Source organism: Sinocyclocheilus grahami, unplaced genomic scaffold, assembly GCF_001515645.1.
Source record: "Sinocyclocheilus grahami isolate Dianchi unplaced genomic scaffold, SAMN03320097.WGS_v1.1 scaffold792.1, whole genome shotgun sequence".
NCBI classification, from domain to species: domain Eukaryota; kingdom Metazoa; phylum Chordata; class Actinopteri; order Cypriniformes; family Cyprinidae; genus Sinocyclocheilus; species Sinocyclocheilus grahami.
The window spans coordinates 726654-747871 of NW_015505971.1; the positions used below are offsets into that span (position 1 = coordinate 726654).

Consider the following 21218-nt stretch of genomic DNA (forward strand, 5'->3'; position numbering starts at 1 on the left):
TTGTTTATTTCATTCCAACAAATAAGTTCCTGTTAAAAACTAATCAAAATGAAAAATTATTATATATCGGTATCGGTATCGGCATCGGCTATCGGCCAAAATGAGTTGAAAATTATCGGCATATCGAATATCAACAAAAATCCAATATCGTGCATCCCTAGTATCAAGTTAAGTTTCAAGTTAAGTTTTGACATTGAATTGAGCAAATATACTGTATGTCAAATAGTGGAAATGGGTGCCACAAGACCATTTAATTGGCTTATATCGGCTCATACATTATAAATATTTTTTTCGTTTTGCCATGTGGGTCTTAGAGTAGCGTGTGACAAATTTTGTGTGAACCAAAACATTTTCAGTTTTTCAGAAAAACCTAACTGGTGGAAAAAAAGTACTTTGGTGCATGGACCCCTAATATTATTCCTATGTATTATCAATGAATGTGATGAATTATCTCATGTCTTATGGTATTAGTTGTTTTACCCTTCTAAAGAATTCCATCCTGTTTGTTAGAATTACAGAAATATTTTTCTTTTAATATTACAAAACTGATTATCATTATTATTATTATTATTATTATTATTATATTTATTATTATTATGGTGGTTATATTCTCACCATTGTATAAATAATCAAGTTATAATCAACAGTGTTTGAGCTTGACCAAAGCATTTCTGAAAGTTATATGCTTTTACAGACATATATCTTTAAATCCCACTACAAGCATGTTCCTTTTTTAAGATGTAGGTTTAAATTGTACAGCAAAACACTCGGGCCATATTATTGTGTTTGCTATAATACAACATTTTATATTTATTGTATCTGAGGCTCTTTTCACTTTGTTTTTGCTGACCATACAAGACTACCCACAGCTTGGAAAAACTGTCATGGTCTTAGTACTTGTTAACTGTTTAAGAACCATAAGACAACAAACATTTAAAATAAAACAATGTGTTTCCTCACTGTTTAGCAACTAGACATTCTCTTTATTTTACTTTAATCCTTTACACCCAGAATTACCTTTTCTGCTTCCTCTGGGTTACGTGTAAATGCATTTCAAATGCATTAGATATCACTCCTTAGAGAGTTTCTTTCCCATGGCTACTAGAAAAAGTGGTATAAAGCAAATCAATTCTATCGATCTTGAGTTAGTGTCACCGGTGGCAGCAACCACAAAATGCACTTCGCTATACTGTGCATTGTGGCAGCTGAAGGATGGTGATGATAGCGTTTTTCTGTGTTCTACAACCATACTAATTACTGCAGCTGCTCGCGTTAGTTCCTGCAAGGCTAGATTGTTACACTGGGATCTTCAATTGCCTCTGCCACAGCTTATCAATCAACGACTAAGACCTGTAATTGACCTGGCAGAAATCACAGCAGTCAATTGTTATAATTTTAAGTGTTCTGTAAATTTGTAGCGTTACGTTTTAAAGTAAAACTTTCTTGCGTCTTTAAAATTCTGACAATATTTAATGCCAGAATTTTGCGCACAAGCATTTTCTGGTTAGGACTATAAAACACACAATCGGTAAATGCATGTGTGTTTCCCCCCGGTTAACTTGCTAGTCGCATAAAAGCTGAATGTATCAAGTCAAGATTCTTGCACTGTCATTTGTTGCGTCATACCAATCACTGAGCAATTGAGCAATCCATCCAGTCCGTTTCCATAGTGATGAATAGGCTGGAAGCAGGATGAGTGGAAGAGGGTGAAGAGGAGATTGCCGACACCTGTGCTTGAAAAAGGGACTTAATTGCAATACAGCATATGTCACGGTGGCATGAGACTAATCAAAATGAATCTTAAAATCTTGAAAAAAATACAATGGGTTCCATAAGTCTTTCCATTTAAGAATTTTTTAGCAACTGTACAATTGTACATTTTTAAGCAATTGTAGCATGTTGTCCAATTTATAAGTATTTATATTTTATTATGTGTCTAATATAACACATTTTCTATGAATTATACAAGCATACCAACATTTCTTATGATTTGTGATTTCCAGGTTTAGATTTGGTTTTTAATGTGGTCTCACACCTTTGCTGCCCACAGTATTCCCATGACAATGCCATTTCAAATACAGCATATTTAAGTATAAGTAATACATGCATCATGCATACAGTATGTCAAAACTCTAGTGCATGCTATTACTGATGAACTGATCTCTGGTGGTTGGCCTGACTTCAACCACTGCACTCTCCTCATGCATGTCTTTGGTTCATTGGGATCACTCTCTGTGGAAGCAGGGTTAGACTGAATCATTACATGGCCAATTAACCAGACCAGAAATTTATATAACTGAAAAAATCCAATGCCTGTCCATGACGCTTCACATAACAGAATGACGTGGAAATGAACAGAATATTAGAGGCAGCAGTAATAATTTGACAAGGGGCAGACAAGTGCTGAGTATATACAAAGTGAAATAACTTGTGGTGCGTTCTTCATTATTTGTATGTACAAGATTTAAATGGCTATAATGGCATTGTTCATGCAACACATTGTCCTTTCAAATCGACTCTAAAAGAGCAATGAAGGAGTGGAAAGGGTCAGGTGAGGACAGACCCTTCAACAAGAGGACACAAGGCGCATATGAAGCAGAGGACACTCTTTTGTGTAAGAATTTATGATGGTAAGAACCTGTGGTATTTATCTCACTCGAAATGCATGTCCTACACGCTATTACTCGAGGCCTATGGAAGTGTAAGAGTATAGCTGGCTGACACAGAATGAAAATGCCTTAGACTAATGTCAAGTATTGGCCTTAAAGGAAGGATGTCATCAGTTAAATATCTCAGTTATATACAAGTGAGATTTACAAACTGTAGACTTTTGTAACTGTAATTGTAATTGTAATTGTAATTGAGTAACTGTAGATTTGAGCTGCAATCCTCTGTCCTAATTTATATTAGGTGGCTTTAACTACTCTGTACTTACATAAAACACATGTACAATGTACTTATTGTGTTAATACTGTATTGCAAAACACTGTTGCTGCTATTGAGGTGGGATACGGGGGAGTTAAAGGACAGGTTTGGTGGTATGTGTAGGTTTAAGGGTGGGTTAAGGTGTAAGGGATAGCTCAACAGTGTAATTGTGTATGTAATTACAGACATTAATTACATATGTAATTACATGCAGGTATTTTAAAAAAATATAAGTACAATTTAAAAACATGTATGTACACAATAATTGCATTGTAAGTACATAGTAGTTAAGGCCACCTAATATAAAGTGGGACCAAATCCTTAAATTAATCTCTGGTATCATATAATAAAAAATAATAACGGGACATTCCTGCTAACATAACAAGCTTTAGAAGATGAACTTGCATTGAACATGTAGAGTAGATTTAGGAACATTTTATCCCAAATTATTATTAGCTACAGATCGAGAAGAAAAAGGGGTCCCAGCACTGAACCTTGGGGAATGCAAATCTTGCTTAATTTGCAACAAACCCTAATTAAACTAATCTAAAGTGGAATTACCAAAATCAGTCAGACTACATTGAGCATGTTATTACAAATGTAATAAAATATAACCTCTTCTTGTGGCACTCAGACATGTTTAAAAAAAGAATATGTTCATTTGATAATATGTCACTGACATTCTTCTTTTACTTGGTTATTCAAGGGAACCAAGTACCAAGTAGACCTCACAAGTTCTGTATAGGTTAAAGAGTGCCTAAAGACTGTGCTGTTCTCTGGAATTCTGCCAGAGACACGCCTCTGGCTGCTAGTCAGTCGCCGGAGCTGATGATAATGTTGATGGTCAATGGGTGGTGTAACTGCAAAAAAAGAAGCTTCCTCACAGAGGCAGTGACCTGAAATGATTGCACAAGGATTATGTGGACACCTCTAGCCGAGGGAGCAGAGCTCTCACTGCTGAACCAGCTAAAGGACCTACTTTTGCAGTATACTGTAAAATATAAACATGTGAAGTTAGCTATTTCAATATTTAAACATCTACAGATCTCTTGTGGTCATTTTCAGAAAATTAATGCATATCTTCAGGACGATTAATTGCAAATAGAAGAAAGACAAAAAAATGCACTATTGAAGAAAGAGTGAGTATTTCATAGGCTTATATGAATATGTATTAACCTCTGAGCTCTAATCTAGGCATTTATTGGGATTCTATAAAAACGAATGAACCTATTTGAGCAGCTGCAGTGGAGGCCATCCACAGGAGGCCATGGATATTGCATACTCTGAAGATGAGTGGTTTGTTTCCTAGCAACCCATCCACAAATATTTCAAATGTAGTGTCTACTTTTCTGTGTCTGTTTGTTAGCTAGTGTATACTCTTTATCATTATTAAATAAGAACGCATAAAGTTGAATCATATCATGAAAAAAATACAATGAATCTGTGTGGCATAATAATATAATATAATATAATATAATAAATGTTTAAAAACTATCAGGAAAGAGCAGCATTTTTCCTGCATGCTGTGCTTGTTTCCCTTCATCAAGCTGTGAGGGCAGGTGGATGTGGGGCGGATCTGGAAAAGTCATTAACTCCTGATATTCGCCTTGACTGGTGAATTTATTTCTGCCCACCTCCATTACCCCAAATAGAGCAACCAGACAAAACTCACCCAAGGGAAACTCTGTGTCAACCAATCAAACGTGCAGATGCATTCTGAAAAAAAAAGCTTATTATTGCAGCATGGCATACTGATGTTTTACAAAACATCAGTGGCATGAGATTTCAATGTATTTATTTTACGGTAAATACAGCTGAATGCAATGAGATCCATGGATTCAGTTGGCTAATAAAGTATACTTGTACTAAAATCACCTTATAAATCATGAATATATCAAGATTTCTTCCTGAAGGAAGCAGTAATATGAGAAATGCTTACTTCTCAAATTGCTCAGAATCGTACAGGTTAGACATGAAGGGGAGAGATAGTTAGACAACAGATAAAGAACAGATTCATATTATTTAAAAATATTCAGTATATTTACAGATGTCAAATGTTCATGGAAGAAAGGATGTTTAGCAGGAGTGGTAAGATCATTCCAGTAGCAAGAAACAGTACAATGAAATTTAAAGAAAATTCTTGTCTCTTTATGATTATACAGAGCCCATAAAGGGACATGGTGGTGAAAAAAAAAATTGTGGTGGGAGGAAAAAATATTTGTAAATGTTTTTGCGTTCCCTCAAGAAACGTTGTGTTCCCCTGCAAAATCTTTGCGTTCTCTCAGAAACCTTTTGCATTCTCTGCAAAATCAGTTGAGTTCGGACAAACTCTTCCTGTTTACTTTACAGCTTGCAGTGCTTCATACAGACCAACAAAAAGACCAAATATGCTATAGAAATTATTGAAAATATATTCTGTGTACATGCAAGTAGTTGAGCCCAGAATATGAGCTGAATTGCATGACAAGCATTTTCTTCCCCAGAAAACTGCACTTAGCATGGCTTAATATAAGAAAACATGGTAACACTTTACATTAAGGTTCCCTTTATAAAGAGTTTATAAAGTGTTCATAAATTACTAATAACTCACTTACAAATGCATTATAAATCATTGATAAGCAGTTATAAATGCATGAGTAAAAGGGGGATTTTATTGCAATACCTGCCAAATAGTGAGCCATTTTTAACTCACGTTATAAATGCTTAACAAATATATTTATTAATACTTATTTCACTCAAAACCAGATTCCTGATTATATTCATGATGCAGCAAAAATGTAAAATTCTCATTTATATCTCATGACTCGTGTCACTTTTCTTACAATGTTTCTTACCAGATTCTACTCTGTTCCTTAGCCATGACTCTCCGCAAAAGTTCATGATGTCTATCCAAAGCAATGATTAGAAACTGATATATTTTGTTTATTAAAATGAAATTATCATCTTGATTTTTATTTTGTGAGAAAAATCATAAAAGCACAACCATGACTTAATGAGATCTTAATATTGAACATTTTTATTCCAATATTACCTGTGAGCCTTAATGCAATGAACCATTAATTGATGATTTATAAACATTAATAACCTGTGAAAGTGCACCTTAATGTAAAGTGAACACCTGTGAACCATTTATTAATGAGCTATAAACGTTAGTAACCTGTAAAAGTGAACCTTAATGTAAAGTGAACACCTTTTAACCAGTTATTAATGAGTTACAAACATTAGTAACCTGTGAAAGTGAACCTTAATGTAAAGTGAACACCTGTGAACCAGTTATTAATGAGTATTAAACATTTGTAACCAGTCAAAGTGAACTTTAATGTAAAGTGACCTCCTGTGAACCAGTTATTAACGAGTATTAAACATTTGTAACCAGTCAAAGTGAACTTTAATGTAAAGTGGACACAATAATAATTGATGTATTGATTGATTATTATTGCACACACAGAAAAAGTTAGAATTTTCTGGTGAAAATGTTTTTATTGTTGTTGCACTACATCAGCAAACAACTTTCAACTTGAAACAAAAAGATTAATCTTTTCTTTTACAGCATCATTACTGAGCATAAATTCACACAAAAAACCCTAACAGCGTGACTTCTTCTTCTTCTATGAAAAATTGACATCGGGTGCTCGCTAGTGCCATATACAGGCTTTGGTGACACACAGGCTTTGGTGATGTGATCCTGAAATAATATAATAAAAATCCATTATATGCAATGAAAATTATTTTTATTAGTAGTAGAAGCTACTTCTAAAAAAAACATATTTGTTACAGATTGTATTGAAGGGCAGTGAGGAAGCAGGATTCAGATGCAGCAGTACCTACTATTTTTATTAACGAATTCAGACAACCAAAAACTAAAACTCTTACTACTCTATACTGTAGGACTATAATAGACCAATGGAGAAAGGAACAAAATACAACAGTATGCAACAATATAAAAAAGACAAAACACAAACAAACACAAAACTAAATGTGACATTATATAAATGCATTATATATTAATAATATTATAATAATATGTAGAAACAACATCATAATTTTATTTTTTTTAATGCACTGTTACATTTTGGAAATAAAAAAGGATCACATCACCAAAGCCTGTGTGTCTGTAGTTGTCTGTGTGTCACCAAAGCAAATGGCCGATGTAAAGTCACGTTTTCAAAGAAGAAGAAGTAGAAGTCACGCTGTTAGGATTGTTCCAACATGCTCTGAAGCGAAATTATAATCTCACATAGTGTTTATTCATTTTACGGGTCAGCTATCTGTGAGGTGACACTGCATTATATTGTTCAAGTGTTTATATGTGTAATCGCTTTGCTAGTTGAATTAATTCGTTACCATACAAATAAATAACCGCTCAGGCGCTCCTGCGGACGGTTCGTACGTGCGCAGGTAACGTTACTGCGAGTGTGGATGAACAAATACTGAAGTTACAATGGGCTTTATCATGATATCAGAAAGTAATTACTGATTGCTTATTAATATGATAATGTTCTGTAACTGTGCTTTCAGTCATTGAATTAATTATTTACTCAAAACTGTTCAATTAGATAAACTATAAATATGTATATTTTTTGGTACTTAGTTATAATTTGATGGAATACTTTACTGTGTTTCTGAATTGTTTAATGTGGGTTTACTTGTATAAGCCACTTTCCATGTGCAGTTATGCTCAGTAATGTTGTTTAAGTAGTTTTGTTTACTGATATAGTGCATCAATAGTAAAATACATTTAACCGAGAAAAAAAACCTTCTGTGTCTGCATTAATAATTAATAAATGATTAGTGTGTCCACTTTACTTTAAAGTTCACTTTCACAAGTTAATGATGTTCATAACTCTTAATAACTGGTTCACAGGTGTTCACTTTTAAGGTTCACTTTCACAGGTTACTAACGTCTGTAACTCATTAATAAATGGTTCACAGCTGTTCACTTTATACTAAGGTTCACTTTTACAGGTTACTAACGTTTATAGATCATTAATAAATGGTTTACAGTTGTTCACTTTACATTAAGGTTCACTTTTACAGGTTACTAACATTTGTAATTTATTAATACATGGTTCACAGGTGTTCGCTTTACATTAAGGGTTACTTTCAGAGGTTACTAACGTTTATAGATCATTAATAAATGGTTCATTACATTAAGGTTCACAGGTAATATTGGAATTAACATTTTCAATATTAATATCTCATCAAGTCATGGGTGTGCTTTTATTATTTTTCCCCGAAATAAAAATCAAGATGATAATTTCATCTTGATAAACAAAATATATCGGTTTCTAATTATTGCTTTGGATAGGCATTTATTAACTTTTGCGGAGAATCATGGCTAAGGAACAGAGTAGATTCTGGTAAGAAACATTGTAAGAAAAGTGACACGAGTCATGAGATATAAATGAGAAAACCATAAATACAACACCATTCAGTCTTGCTAAAATAGTAAATTTTTGCTGCATCATGAATAAAATCAGGAATCTGGTTTTGAGTGAAATAAGTATTAATAAATATATTTGTTAAGTATTTATAACGTGAGTTAAAAATGGCTCACAATTTGGCAGGTATTGCAATAAAATCCCCCTTTTACTCATGCATTTATAACTGCTTATCAATGATTTATAATGCATTTGTAAGTGAGTTATTAGTAATTTATTAACACCTTTATAAACCCTTTATAAAGGGAACCTTAATGTAAGATGTTACCGAAAACATTAATATGAAAAGCCCAAATTTTATATTTTATTAAAAATATATACTATGTACAGGCATGCAATGCGGCAATCCATTAAGCCACGTGAAGAGTTTATAAAGTTTTTCTACTGGGGAGAAATCATGTGAAACTTGCATTTTCCATTCATATTCTGGACTCATCTGTTTTCCTGTGCATAATATATTTTATGAATAAACTGTGTACCAGATTTGCTCTTTTTATATTACCGTCTTCGTATATTAGCCTACCTTAAGTGTTTTCTATAATGGCTTTCTATGAGGGAGAAAAAGTTTAATGTGCATTAGCATGTTGTGTTCATGGCTATTCTGCTTTAGTAATAGTAAAATTGGGTTATTAATATTAAAATTGTTATTTGTATTAAAAGTATTTATTAATACCGAATTTGGGCCTCCAATGTCACTGTTTTAGTACATTAAGCCACGTAATTTTAAAATGTTCCAAAACCTTGCCTTGAATGAAGCACTGACTGTATTTCTTTATTCTTGAGTCCAAGTTCATAATAAAACTATATGAAATGCTACATTGTGAACGTACGAATTTTGTCTGGATCTAGTCCACTTGCAAACTTCCCAGACATATATTGTGTATGACCAGATGGAAACAGAAAAATGGGCAAATTTAATATACATTTGTTCCCATTTTCTGATTCCTTTTATCAGTTGGCCTAAACCCGCTTGCCAGACTTCTTTCTGTGGATTACAGACTTTTCTTGCAGGCAAATTAATACAATCAGTTTGTAGAAACACTTCCATTATTGTGATGTTATGCACCTTGTATCTGTGTTTTATAAGAACATGAGAACACTCTGAATGAATCTGTCTTTTCTTACTGAGAATCTCAGATCATGCACAGCACACAGAAATGAATGTTTTTATTATGATCAAAACAATAAAGAATATAAACATAGCTTGTAGCACAATAAACACTCTGCTTGAATGTATTTCCCAGTCACTATGTTTAGGGTTTTGGAGTTTTTAGGACCTTCATGTGTCATCAAATCTTCTTTCTAATGTCTTCATGTCTAATACTGGGTTACTGAACCGCTAAACCCATAAACAGATCAAGCGTTAGATAACAGATAACGTAATTACAGGGGGCTAATTTCTGAACCTAACTGTATACAGTAGAAAGCGTGAAGCATTCACTGATTTAGAATGAATTGGTGCACAATGTAGAGGGATAAATGTCCTGGTCCAGAAGGTGGAAATTACTGCCACCCTTTGCTGTTATGAGATTCATTGCACAGTTGAGTAACCATGTGTGCCACCAACAATTTCCAGACTCTCTGATTCTCACTACAGGTCCACACATGTGTGGCTATGTCTGAGCTCTCCATCCCCAGAGGGTGAATAAAGCAGATGGGTTCTAAATGCAAAATTTCATTTTGTATCATTAGTAGGTTAGTTCACCCCTCATTGGCTCACCATCTGCCATCATCTCAGGCTTTTCAACCCTCCACAATGCTGCAGTTGAGTAAGAAACGCAGAAGTTTGATCTTTGATGCCTCTCAAAGACACCACCGGTTTCTGCAACAGCGCTGCTGCATGCTTATTGCATTGATATGGCATTCTACTAGAAATAACTGGTGAACAGTTTACATGTTTAATGTTATTCATGAATTAAATTTTTTTTTTTCCCATCTCATTTGGATTGGCCCCTATGGTATGTAAGAAATTGAATTAATGAATTAGCATAATTTTGATCATTTATTAAGTACCAATGTTAATAGTTTTGTGACCTGAATAGACTGGCGTGTTTTGTTCCAACCTTTCTGAATGGTTTATCTTGACTTTATTATTATTATTTAATAATTTGTATAAATATTGACACAGAATGTATTTGACAAAGCACTAGGTTCATAAAACAATGTGTATGTCTATTTGATCTCATTCTTGTCCAGGGCTGTGTTTCCTAAAAGCATTGTAACCAATGGCACAAATGATCTCAACCACCTTCGTAGGCTTACAATGTTTTTGGGAAATGCACCCTAGGTCGGTGTCAAGCTTCATTATCTGACTCTAATCTTTGGCTCATTGAACTATGAAGCTGCTGTGACTCTCTCGCTAAGGACCGGGATCAAACCCAGAGATATAAACGCCTCTACATGACATGAAGTTACAGTTACAGTTTTGGCTAATGATTAATTAATCAATCTGATTTCTGTGTTGCATTACCAAACAGAACTACAAAAATAATGATTGTTTTCAAACATTCTTCCTGAACACAAAGGCTGGTTGTCAGGTGTTTTTAAAAAAATATATTTTTTTATGTTTACACATTTGGCAGATGCATTCTCCTAAAGTGACTTGAATCGAATCGAACCCATGACCTTGGTACTGGTAAATTATTCTGATCATTCAAGATCACTCTGAAAGTGACATTGTTCTTTTGTGTCATTATCGTTATAGCTGTAGTGTGGACCCTAGACAGATGTTTCTTACTACCAGCATTCTGATTTCATTTCATACACTATGAAGCATCAACGATGGTTGATGTGAACATCAGCAGTGCTGGAGATGACAGCTCCTGTTGCAGTTCTGCCTATTTTCATTGTCATCCTTAATCAATGATTATCATCTTGTCTGAAGACTTCTTGATCTGTGAATGCTTTAACATCTAATTACAGACTACTAAATTATCGTTGTATAGGAGCTAACTTCTGTGCATAGCGTTCCTTTAGGTTTCCCCGCAAGGGTATTTTATTTCGGGAGACAGTCGGCTAAGAAGATTATAAGACCAGTTTTCAATTTATCTCCCACCCCCAGACTCTACTTATTGACTGACTTCCTTATCACTGTTTACCAGAATCCAGAAAATGACTGGCATCGTCATCCCAATCTGACACTTTGGAAACTGCTGTTTTTCGAAGAGTAAATTAGTTCAGGCCTTTGTCAACCCAAAACACATGTGCTGTTGTGCATTGCTTTAGCATTGTTCTATCCAGTTATGAAATATGAAAATGTATAAAGAGAAGTAGTTCCAGGTCAGAGATGTTGTGTGGGCAAAAATACTCTGATATATTCACATGCTTATAAATACTTATTACTGGTGTGCATAATTAAATCACACACAGAAGCATGCACACACACACACACACACACACACACACACACACTCTCTCCCTCTCTCTCTCACACACACACACACACACTCTCTCCCTCTCTCTCTCACACACACACACACACACTCTCTCCCTCTCTCTCTCACACATTTTAGCATAGTTCTATCCAGTTATGAAATATGAAAATGTATAAAGAGAAGTAGTTCCAGGTCAGAGATGTTGTGTGGGCAAAAATACTCTGATATATTCACATGTTTATAAATACTTATTACTGGTGTGCATAATTAAATCACACACAGAAGCATGCACACACACACACACACACTCTCTCACAGACACACACACACACTCTCTCTAGATAAATTATTTGCAAAAAGTAATACAAGTGAGAGTGACAGTCATCTGATAAAACACATGATCTCTCACACACATGCAAAAAATTAAAAACAAAATAAAGAATAATAGAAAATGGATGAGTGTTATATAAATGCTACTGATGTAATGTTGTTGTATTTATTTATTTATTCAGTCATCCTGATATCTAGATAGCAGAGTGTCCAGTGACTGTTAGAATGTCAGTATCTCATAATTAAATGAAAGCAAATGTGCTGAGATTTCTGCCAACTTTGCTAAAACTTATTTTACACCATAGTAGCTCTTTTAAAAACAAAAATTAAAAACAAACAATTAAAAAATAATTAAAAAACAAACCATTAAAAAAAAAAAATCATGTCTATGCATTGGTCAATGCTGATGATCTAAAAAGGAATCCGCTTGGCCAATACATCAGCCTGATGTGACAAGCACAAAGTTATTTTATCCAGCAAATTAATTTAATAACAAGAGACTGTGCTTTACAATTGTAACATCCTGCAACATACTGCAAGGTACACCTACTTGTATTTTGGTGTACTTTGGTCTGCAATTCCACATTCTCAGACTTATTAAAATAAAACAGATTACAAATAAAATAGATGAATGAATAAATGATTAGCAAAAAGTAATTGCAGTGAGTGGGGCAGTGTCAGTCATCTGATAAAACACATGAGCTGTGTCACGCAAAGACCAATTGAAAAAAAACAAGAAGAAGAAGTCATATACAAAGCATATAAAAAGCGTTGAGAAGAGAATGTGCCCAGTGTCTGGGATCTCAGTGGTGGAGATGTTGTGTTCGGGGAGGGTCGACTTTGAGCTGACATTGAGAGTGACGGTCTGTGCTTCTTAACATCTCTGGACGCTCATGGTAGACGGAGCTGCTCGTGTCTCTGGCTCTTTCCCCCTGTCCTTCAGCACCACTGAATTGGACAGCACCAGGCAACCAGACCCTCCTTCACCTTACCCCTCAGGATAGCTGTTTGCTTCACTTGACTTCATGGAAACATTTTGCACGGGTTTGGAAAAGTAAAATTCCAAGTGTCTGATTTGGAGAGGAACCAACGGATACGCCCCGCCACAACCAAACTGGCAGGAAAACTGTTCCAGTGTAAGTAGATCACATTTGACTTATATAAAACAAGAACGCGTTTGTCTTCGTAGTTTTAATATGCACGGGAAAGGCTCCTGCAAAGTTGTTTGAAAGTTAAACATCTCAAACGAACTGTTTTAACGCTGGACTTCAGTGAAACGCGATGTTTGTGCGCGCTTTTCAGACTCAACAGTCTACAACACTATTGTGCATGCTAGTGGGATTTAATTATGTTGCGTTTTTATCGATATGTTAGTCTCGCACTCGTCAAGCATTCATTTATCCTGCTAAAAAGCTTCCGAAATACTCTGCATGTTGACAGGTTTGCGCGACTTTTTGATCCCGCATTGCTCACTGACGGCGCGCGCAAAGGCTTCGAGCGCTCGGACCTCTGCTGATTTTACCTAATAACCTGACGAGCTTATTCGAACTGTCTGACATAACCAAAATGAGATCTATGATTTGGATCCGAGAGAAAATTATCTAAACTTCACCCGTTGAATAATTTAAATAGAGTAAGAAATGCAAATGCTTTGCCATTCAGCAAACTATTCTGCAATAACCCACAGGCACCCTTAAAGTTTTAGACAACAGAAATGTACAAAATCGGTTCGTTCAGTTATTTAAAATAAAGCAATGTGGACAGACGCGTTTTGCCTGCGCTTTTTATGCCGCGCGCCCATCACACGTGCGCCAATTAGTATTTTATTTTGTTGGATATTTGTATTTTGTTTTATTTAAAAAAAATGTATTAGGTTATTATTGTGTTGATGGATTGACATCGAATGCATTTGACGAGCATCAAGCACAGGTGAAATAATGTGTACATCTAAACTCGCTTTGTCTCAATGGTTTCCAGGTCAGTGTCAAGCTTCTTTGGCGTTGTTTGACTCTAGTCGTGGGTTACCCGAACCGCGAAGCTGCTGTCTACGTGGACCGGTGCTGAACTCTCCCGTCCCACTGCCAGGACCAAACCCAGAGACATGGCCACGAACGGCACGAAAGCATCCGATGGACACGTTTTAACAGAGCTGAACGAAGCGCCCACCGCCAATGACAAACCAAAAACTCTGGTGGTGAAAGTTCAGACGAAAAAGGAACTTCCCGACAGAGAAACGTGGCAGGGAAAATTTGACTTTCTTCTGTCTTGTGTTGGCTATGCCATTGGACTTGGCAATGTCTGGAGATTTCCCTATCTATGTGGAAAAAACGGAGGAGGTAAAGAAACATCCCGGTTGTTTTTACCATGCATTTCCCCCTCTTAATAAAAGGATAAATAAATACATACATGTATAAATAAATACGATTTCGTAATGAACAAAAATCACTCTGCAGATTGAAAAAGATACAAAATAGACTACGCTTTTTGTCCAGGATACGCGCGAAGTGCGCAATCACTGGAAGCGCAGTGGAAGCGTGGATTTTAAAATCGGACACATATTTGAATATGTCTCATCATGTTACTCTTCTGTCTGTATAGGGGCGTTCTTGATTCCTTACTTTTTGACCCTCATATTTGCTGGGGTCCCGTTGTTCCTTCTGGAAACATCCCTCGGTCAGTACACGTCCATTGGGGGTCTTGGAGTGTGGAAACTGGCCCCTATGTTCAAAGGTAATCAAGAACCACAAATAACCCTCAGATTAATTACTCCATGCTCTTTTTTAGAAGCATGTGAATTATGGTGTCACTGCATTATAGCGCAGTCGTACTGTGTCCTTGCCAAAAAATGATCTGAAATATGGAGTTATTTTAGCGCACATGTCTCCGTAGGTGTTGGCCTGGCAGCAGCAGTCCTGTCGTTCTGGCTTAACATTTACTACATAGTCATAATCGCTTGGGCAATTTACTACCTGTATAACTCATTCACCACAGTAAGTACACATTTTCCACTTTAGGTATCAAATGTGAAATTGCTAAAATGCCAGTGACTGTTGCCTAGATTCTTGAAGCACTGTCTCAGGGATTGTCCTGTTTGAAATGTCCTGTTTCAGGAGCTCCCCTGGAAATCTTGCGACAACCCTTGGAATACAGACAAATGTTTCTCAAACTACAGCATGGCAAACACCGCCAATATGACGAGCGCCGTCCAGGAGTTCTGGGAGTAAGGGCAGACTGTTTTTTTTTTGTTTTGTTCGAAACACTCTGGAATTTCGTATTCTAGCAACATACAAACACATTCCTTTTGTCCTCGGCTGTGTAAAAGAACCACTGTTGTTTCACAAAAATGCGGCTATTGTGCTATTTTTGGCAAACAACCCTAGCTGAATGCTTTGCATCGGCAATTAGACCGGCTCTATTTCAAACTGTTTGTGAGTTACATGAGCTGACAGATATTCTACGTTGTCTAATAATATTCTACGTAAATTCTACATCTACGTTCTCTAATAATGTTTGTTCCCCTTTCTCACTCAGACGTAACATGCATCAACTGACTGAGGGTTTGGATACGCCAGGAGAGATAAGACTGCCACTAGCAATAACACTGGCCATTGCCTGGGTTCTGGTCTATTTTTGTATCTGGAAGGGCGTAGGCTGGACTGGAAAGGTAAGAATGTCCTTGCACGTCACAATATGACATTCGGCCATGCTATTTGTTTTCAACAAATTCAGAAATTCAATAAAGCTCTGAATATTCAAAATCAAGGCTTTGGGATCAGAATCTCCTAAATAATGAAAGTCTGTCATGCTTTCACAGAGCTTCCCAATTGTTGTTTTTCAGATAGAATCACGGCGCAGTGTCGCATAATATCAAAGCAGACGTGCATTTTTTTTTTCTTGAGGCTGTTGATATGTCTTTCAGGTGGTATATTTCTCAGCGACATACCCGTACTTCATGCTGTTTATTCTGTTCATCCGTGGAGTGACGCTGCCTGGGGCGAAAGAGGGCATTTTGTTCTATATCACGCCTGAGTTCAGCAAGCTGAAAGAATCAGAGGTAGAGCGCTTTGTAATTATCATACGGTAATAGATGTGTTTGCAGGCGTATAATTTGGTGAATTTCTACCATGTCTCGTCTTTTCTCGTAGGTGTGGCTTGATGCAGCCACTCAGATCTTCTTCTCTTACGGTCTGGGCCTGGGCTCTCTGATCGCCCTTGGGAGCTACAACCCTTTCAACAATAATGTTTACAAGTATGCAGCAACTGTAAGATTTATTAAAGGGCGTTCAAATGTTACCCTTAATATGCATCGTTAATCAGTCACATGCGTGAAAATTTTGTATTTCAAAACAGCCAAGCGTTTTTGCCTACAAAAAAATGCTTCCTCGTCACTCTCAATACATCACATAGAGTAGATAATAGGATAAATAATGATGGATCACTAAACAATTACGTGCTCTCGTCTGCTTCTCAGAGATTCTATCATCGTCTGCTGCATCAATTCCTTCACCAGTATGTTCGCTGGATTCGTCATTTTCTCTATCGTAGGTTTCATGGCCCACATCACACAGCGGCCCATAGCAGACGTGGCTGCATCAGGTAATTATGATGGATTTCAGTCTGATCACTGGATGAAGACCTACTGCTATACTTTGTGCAATCTCTTAAATTTGTGACACAGACAGGTGGCTACATCAATCATCAAAGCTGCTACCACAGTAATTATTTAAAAAAAAAATCATAATCATCTATTTTAGGGTTTTTGGTAACAGGGTTGCTAATATTACAAATCTCAGATAACATAAGTTGTAAATAAATAAAACAAAAATCAAATAATATTTGATTTGAGGTTTACAATATGTGCTATGCATAAAAGTGACCAACACTGAAATTAGACATTAGAGCTTTATTGTTCAAATAACATATTGCATTTATTTGTGTCTATGCCATAATACAGATATTCTAAAGCTAAGTAAACCTGTTTTGATCTCAGGGCCGGGGCTGGCATTCTTAGCCTACCCAGAGGCGGTCACACAGCTGCCCATCTCACCGCTCTGGGCAATCCTGTTTTTCTCCATGTTGCTGATGCTTGGCATTGACAGTCAGGTAAAGAGCATGTTTCAAACATGCATGCGTGTGTCTTCAGGCATCCATATTTGTGTAGTAATAGTATGTCGATTCAGGTTTTAAATATACGGCTGAATTCAGAATAGCATATACAGCGGCATGCCATTCCAAATTCAGCCAGTATTTCTGACTTGAATACAACCAGTCCATTTAGATATCCTTTTAGTGTTTGTCTTTTAATTATCATATATATCTTTCGAAATAAATGCTTTTTTATGCTGTGTAGTTCTGTACGGTGGAGGGCTTCATCACTGCTCTCGTTGACGAGTTCCCCCGCTTGCTACGAGGAAGACGAGAGATCTTTATCGCTGTTGTCTGCCTCGTGTCTTATTTGATTGGCCTGTCAAACATCACACAGGTAAATGCACACATACTCCTCATCTTTCTATGGATTTCACATCACCCCATGAAAAGAGATGGAGGCTGATCACGATTTTATTCTAAAGCTCTGTATGTAATGGAATATATGGTAAAGATACATACAAAGAGTGGAATGAGAGCTCTTGTAGACTCACCTCAGAGGACAGAAACGTTTGAGTGTTTTTGCTGGGATATGTAATGACTATGGAGTGTTCAACCACTATATAACCTCACACTGTTATATAAAAGCTAGAGAAGACTTGGACACTGCAGGAGAAAAAAAATGAATTCCAACTATTACTTATCAGATAATACAGTAAATAAATACAAATAAAAGTAAATAGACTATTGTATTTGATTTGTTTTCCTTTCTGCGGAAGCAGTTTAACTTAGAAATATTTCACATCACAGAAGTAAAACATAATTTCATCTTGACCTCAATAAAGAGCACAAGTGCTTGTGGTAATACAGCAAATCACGGAGATGCTCACAACCATTTGAACCATTGGCTATGCAATTATGTATAATCCTAACCCAAATACTACATACTTTTCAGGCCAATCTTGTGACTCACAGCAGGGAAGAGAAAGCTAGTTTCGCTAATGCTCATTGCTGCTACCATGTCTTTAAACCCAAACACAGCTAATGAGATGAAAGAGCTGGTTTTCTAAACCAATGTAAATTAATCACATCTCTCGCTAATCATGGCAATTCTTTTCTCGACAGGGTGGCCTCTATGTGTTCAAACTGTTTGACTACTATTCTGCCAGTGGAATGTGTCTGCTGTTCCTGGTGTTCTTTGAATGCATCTCCATATCCTGGTTCTATGGTAAATATGCAACTTTGTCTAATAATTCAGTAAATTTCCTTTCCAATTTCCAAGCAGATATTAAGTTGCTGAGAAGTTTATGTTGCCTGCCGTGTCCTGTGGCGTGACATTAAGCATGCATTTCAAACAAAATATTTAAAAAAGAAATTGCATGCCGTATTTATGACCTCATATTAATTAAATTAATACATGCAACATTTTATTTCACACCACATGATCATTTAAAGTGAATTAGTAAAATCAATGAGGTGAAAAAGAAAGCTGATGCTTCGCTTATAGATTTTGTAGGTATTAATTCATTCGCTTTTTATTCTTCACATCCAGACATAACGCATAACGCATGCTAATTATTATCAAAGATCTTTATAATTCATGCTAATCTCGCTGTCAGACTCATTTCTACACTCAGTTGATCTGAATGAATATGAACCTGTGGGATTTTAATTGTTGTGCATGGCAGACTTGATTATGCAAACTACTGCACGATTCTCTATTAGCATTTATGAAGGGGCGCACATGCAGCAGACCTCCACTCGGCAATAATCCTTGGCGAACCGCTCGTGCATTGTTTTGCAGTAGTGTATGACCCTCCCCTTGATTTTTATTCTGTACCGCAGGTGTCAATAAATTCTACGGCAATATTGAGGAGATGATTGGATACAAACCCTGCATTTGGTGGAAGCTGTGCTGGGTCGCATTCACCCCTCTGATTGTGGGGGTAGGCGGTTTTATGGTGTCTTTATGTACTGGAAGCATTCCTAAGGTGGAAACACAGGCTGACTATTTGTTCCTTCTGTCATAGGGTGTGTTCCTCTTCAGCGCCTTTCAGATGGTCCCGCTTAAAATGAAGAATTACGTGTTCCCAAATTGGGGGCAAGGTGTAGGCTGGTGCATGGCCCTGTCGTCCATGGTTCTTATCCCAGGATACATGGGCTACATGTTCCTCACCCTGAAGGGCTCATATAAAGAGGTAACGCTTGTATTTTCCTCACAGCCTCAGGTGCGTCTGTCAGGGAACATGAAAGTATCTCCACTGACGACAGAGTAATTGATTTAGATTGTGTGCATTATTAATGCAGATGTTTCAGCATGGGGTGAAGCATGCACTGTTCCTATTTCGTGGCCATTGGATTCATTCTAATTGCATCAATTAGTCTTCAGTTCTTGCCATTTGAGCATGCAATCAGTGACTTGGACTGATTGAATGAATTAGACAGGAGTTTTTTTCACTAGAGTATTTTTCGCCGCACGAAGCGTACCTCTCTATCTCTGAATCATGTTTCTGAGACTAGTAATTAGGAACAAAGAGCCCCAGTCCCAATTCAGCGTGACTAGCGTGGATGTAGCTTGTAATAATCCCTGACAGACTTGAATCACAGGTTCCCAGCAGGGACGCAAAAGTTTGGATTTGGTTTCGATTGCATCTTGATTTCCTAATTGTATCAATCAAGGGCTGTGATTTGTGCTTTCATGCTTTTATACTTTCTTTGCTCAGCAAGAATAGTTTGTCTGAGCTGGAATGGCAGCTGATGATTTTCCTTCCCTTTCGCAGCGCCTTCGGATAATGACTCAGCCCATGACGGTGGTTCGGACTCAAGAGAACGGGCCAGAACAGCAACCTGAAAACCCCACTCCAGCCAATGACGAGGCCTACATCTAACCGCCCTCCCCCTGCTTCACCCTGTATGATCAAAGGTCAACGTTCAGAGAGAGAATAAAAGAGTAATCACGGTTGATCACAACCAAGGACTTCCATGTCTAGAGTATATTCACCTACCTCCAAGGGAAACCCAACCTGATTACAGTTTGAATTGTTTTGGTACATATATACATAGGGTCCACAAAATCTGTCCAGCGATGTTCTAGGGTTAATCTATATTTCATATGCAACATATTAGTCTTTCTAAAAAAGAAAAAGAAAAAGAAGAAGAAGAAGAAAGGGTGACGGTGTAACCAGAGGATATAATTTAAATGATAATTCAAGATTTGGCATCCCAATGTAATTTCAACACCACCGTGTTAATTTGATATTACATGTAATTAATGTATTAAAAATGCAGTTGTAGGTTAGAATCGAATTGTATCTGATTGTATCTGAAAAAAAAAAATATATATATATATGTATATATATATATATACACATTTATACATCTATATAAAAGCAGGGAGCGAGAATATGGGAGCGTGCAACGGGGCAAGATGAACCTTGGATACGGTTACGTAGCCAGACGACACTTTTCAAGACTCTACCGTTTCAAATAGCCCTTCTCCCGTTTAGCCCTCGGGCAAACCCTGAAAAGCACAAGACCAGTATGGATTTGGTTTACAAACGCCCCAGGCAGCGATGAATTACCAGCCGCGGGTGCCAATTGACGTCAAAAAAGACTGTTACTATTTTTTTCCTTTTTTTATTTTCTAAGACAAAATAACTTTGTATGTGTTTTTTAGGATCATTTTAGTACACGTTTTCTATGTAAGAGTAAGAAGGACCAAATTCATGTTTATGCTACTGACAGATCTGAAAAACTGTTTTACGTCGCACCGTATCACTGCACAGGGTCCGAAAAGTCATTTTTGGGGGCAGACGTACCCCGTGAAACCACTGTTAATCCTGCTCACCACATTTGCATGCCACTGCTCAGGAAAAATGGCGAAAGTGACCAAAATTTGCTCTCCTGGATCAAAAACGATTATAGCTGTGAGCAACCTTCAGCAAATAATCACTTCTGAGCAAAAGCTATAGTCTGTTGCCATGGTTTCTAGGGTCGTTTTGTCAGACATCATTGACAAACCAGCACTCTGTGTCAAAAAACTGAGCCGTTGTTCGAATGAAAA

At 36.8% G+C, this 21218-nt stretch overlaps 1 protein-coding gene across 1 annotated transcript; it reads left to right on the forward strand.

The window, feature by feature from the left end:
- The first annotated feature begins 12844 nt into the window (after positions 1-12844).
- slc6a1b (solute carrier family 6 member 1b) lies at positions 12845-20812 on the forward strand. Its single transcript, XM_016246295.1, has 15 exons — positions 12845-13206; positions 14048-14406; positions 14669-14800; positions 14960-15060; positions 15181-15290; positions 15602-15734; positions 15990-16124; positions 16216-16319; positions 16542-16666; positions 17061-17173; positions 17421-17552; positions 18281-18383; positions 19001-19101; positions 19186-19353; positions 19936-20812. Exons 2-15 carry the CDS (start codon positions 14172-14174, stop codon positions 20041-20043), a joined length of 1800 nt encoding a protein of 599 aa, XP_016101781.1. The 5' UTR covers positions 12845-13206; positions 14048-14171; the 3' UTR covers positions 20044-20812.
- The last annotated feature ends 406 nt before the right edge of the window (positions 20813-21218 follow it).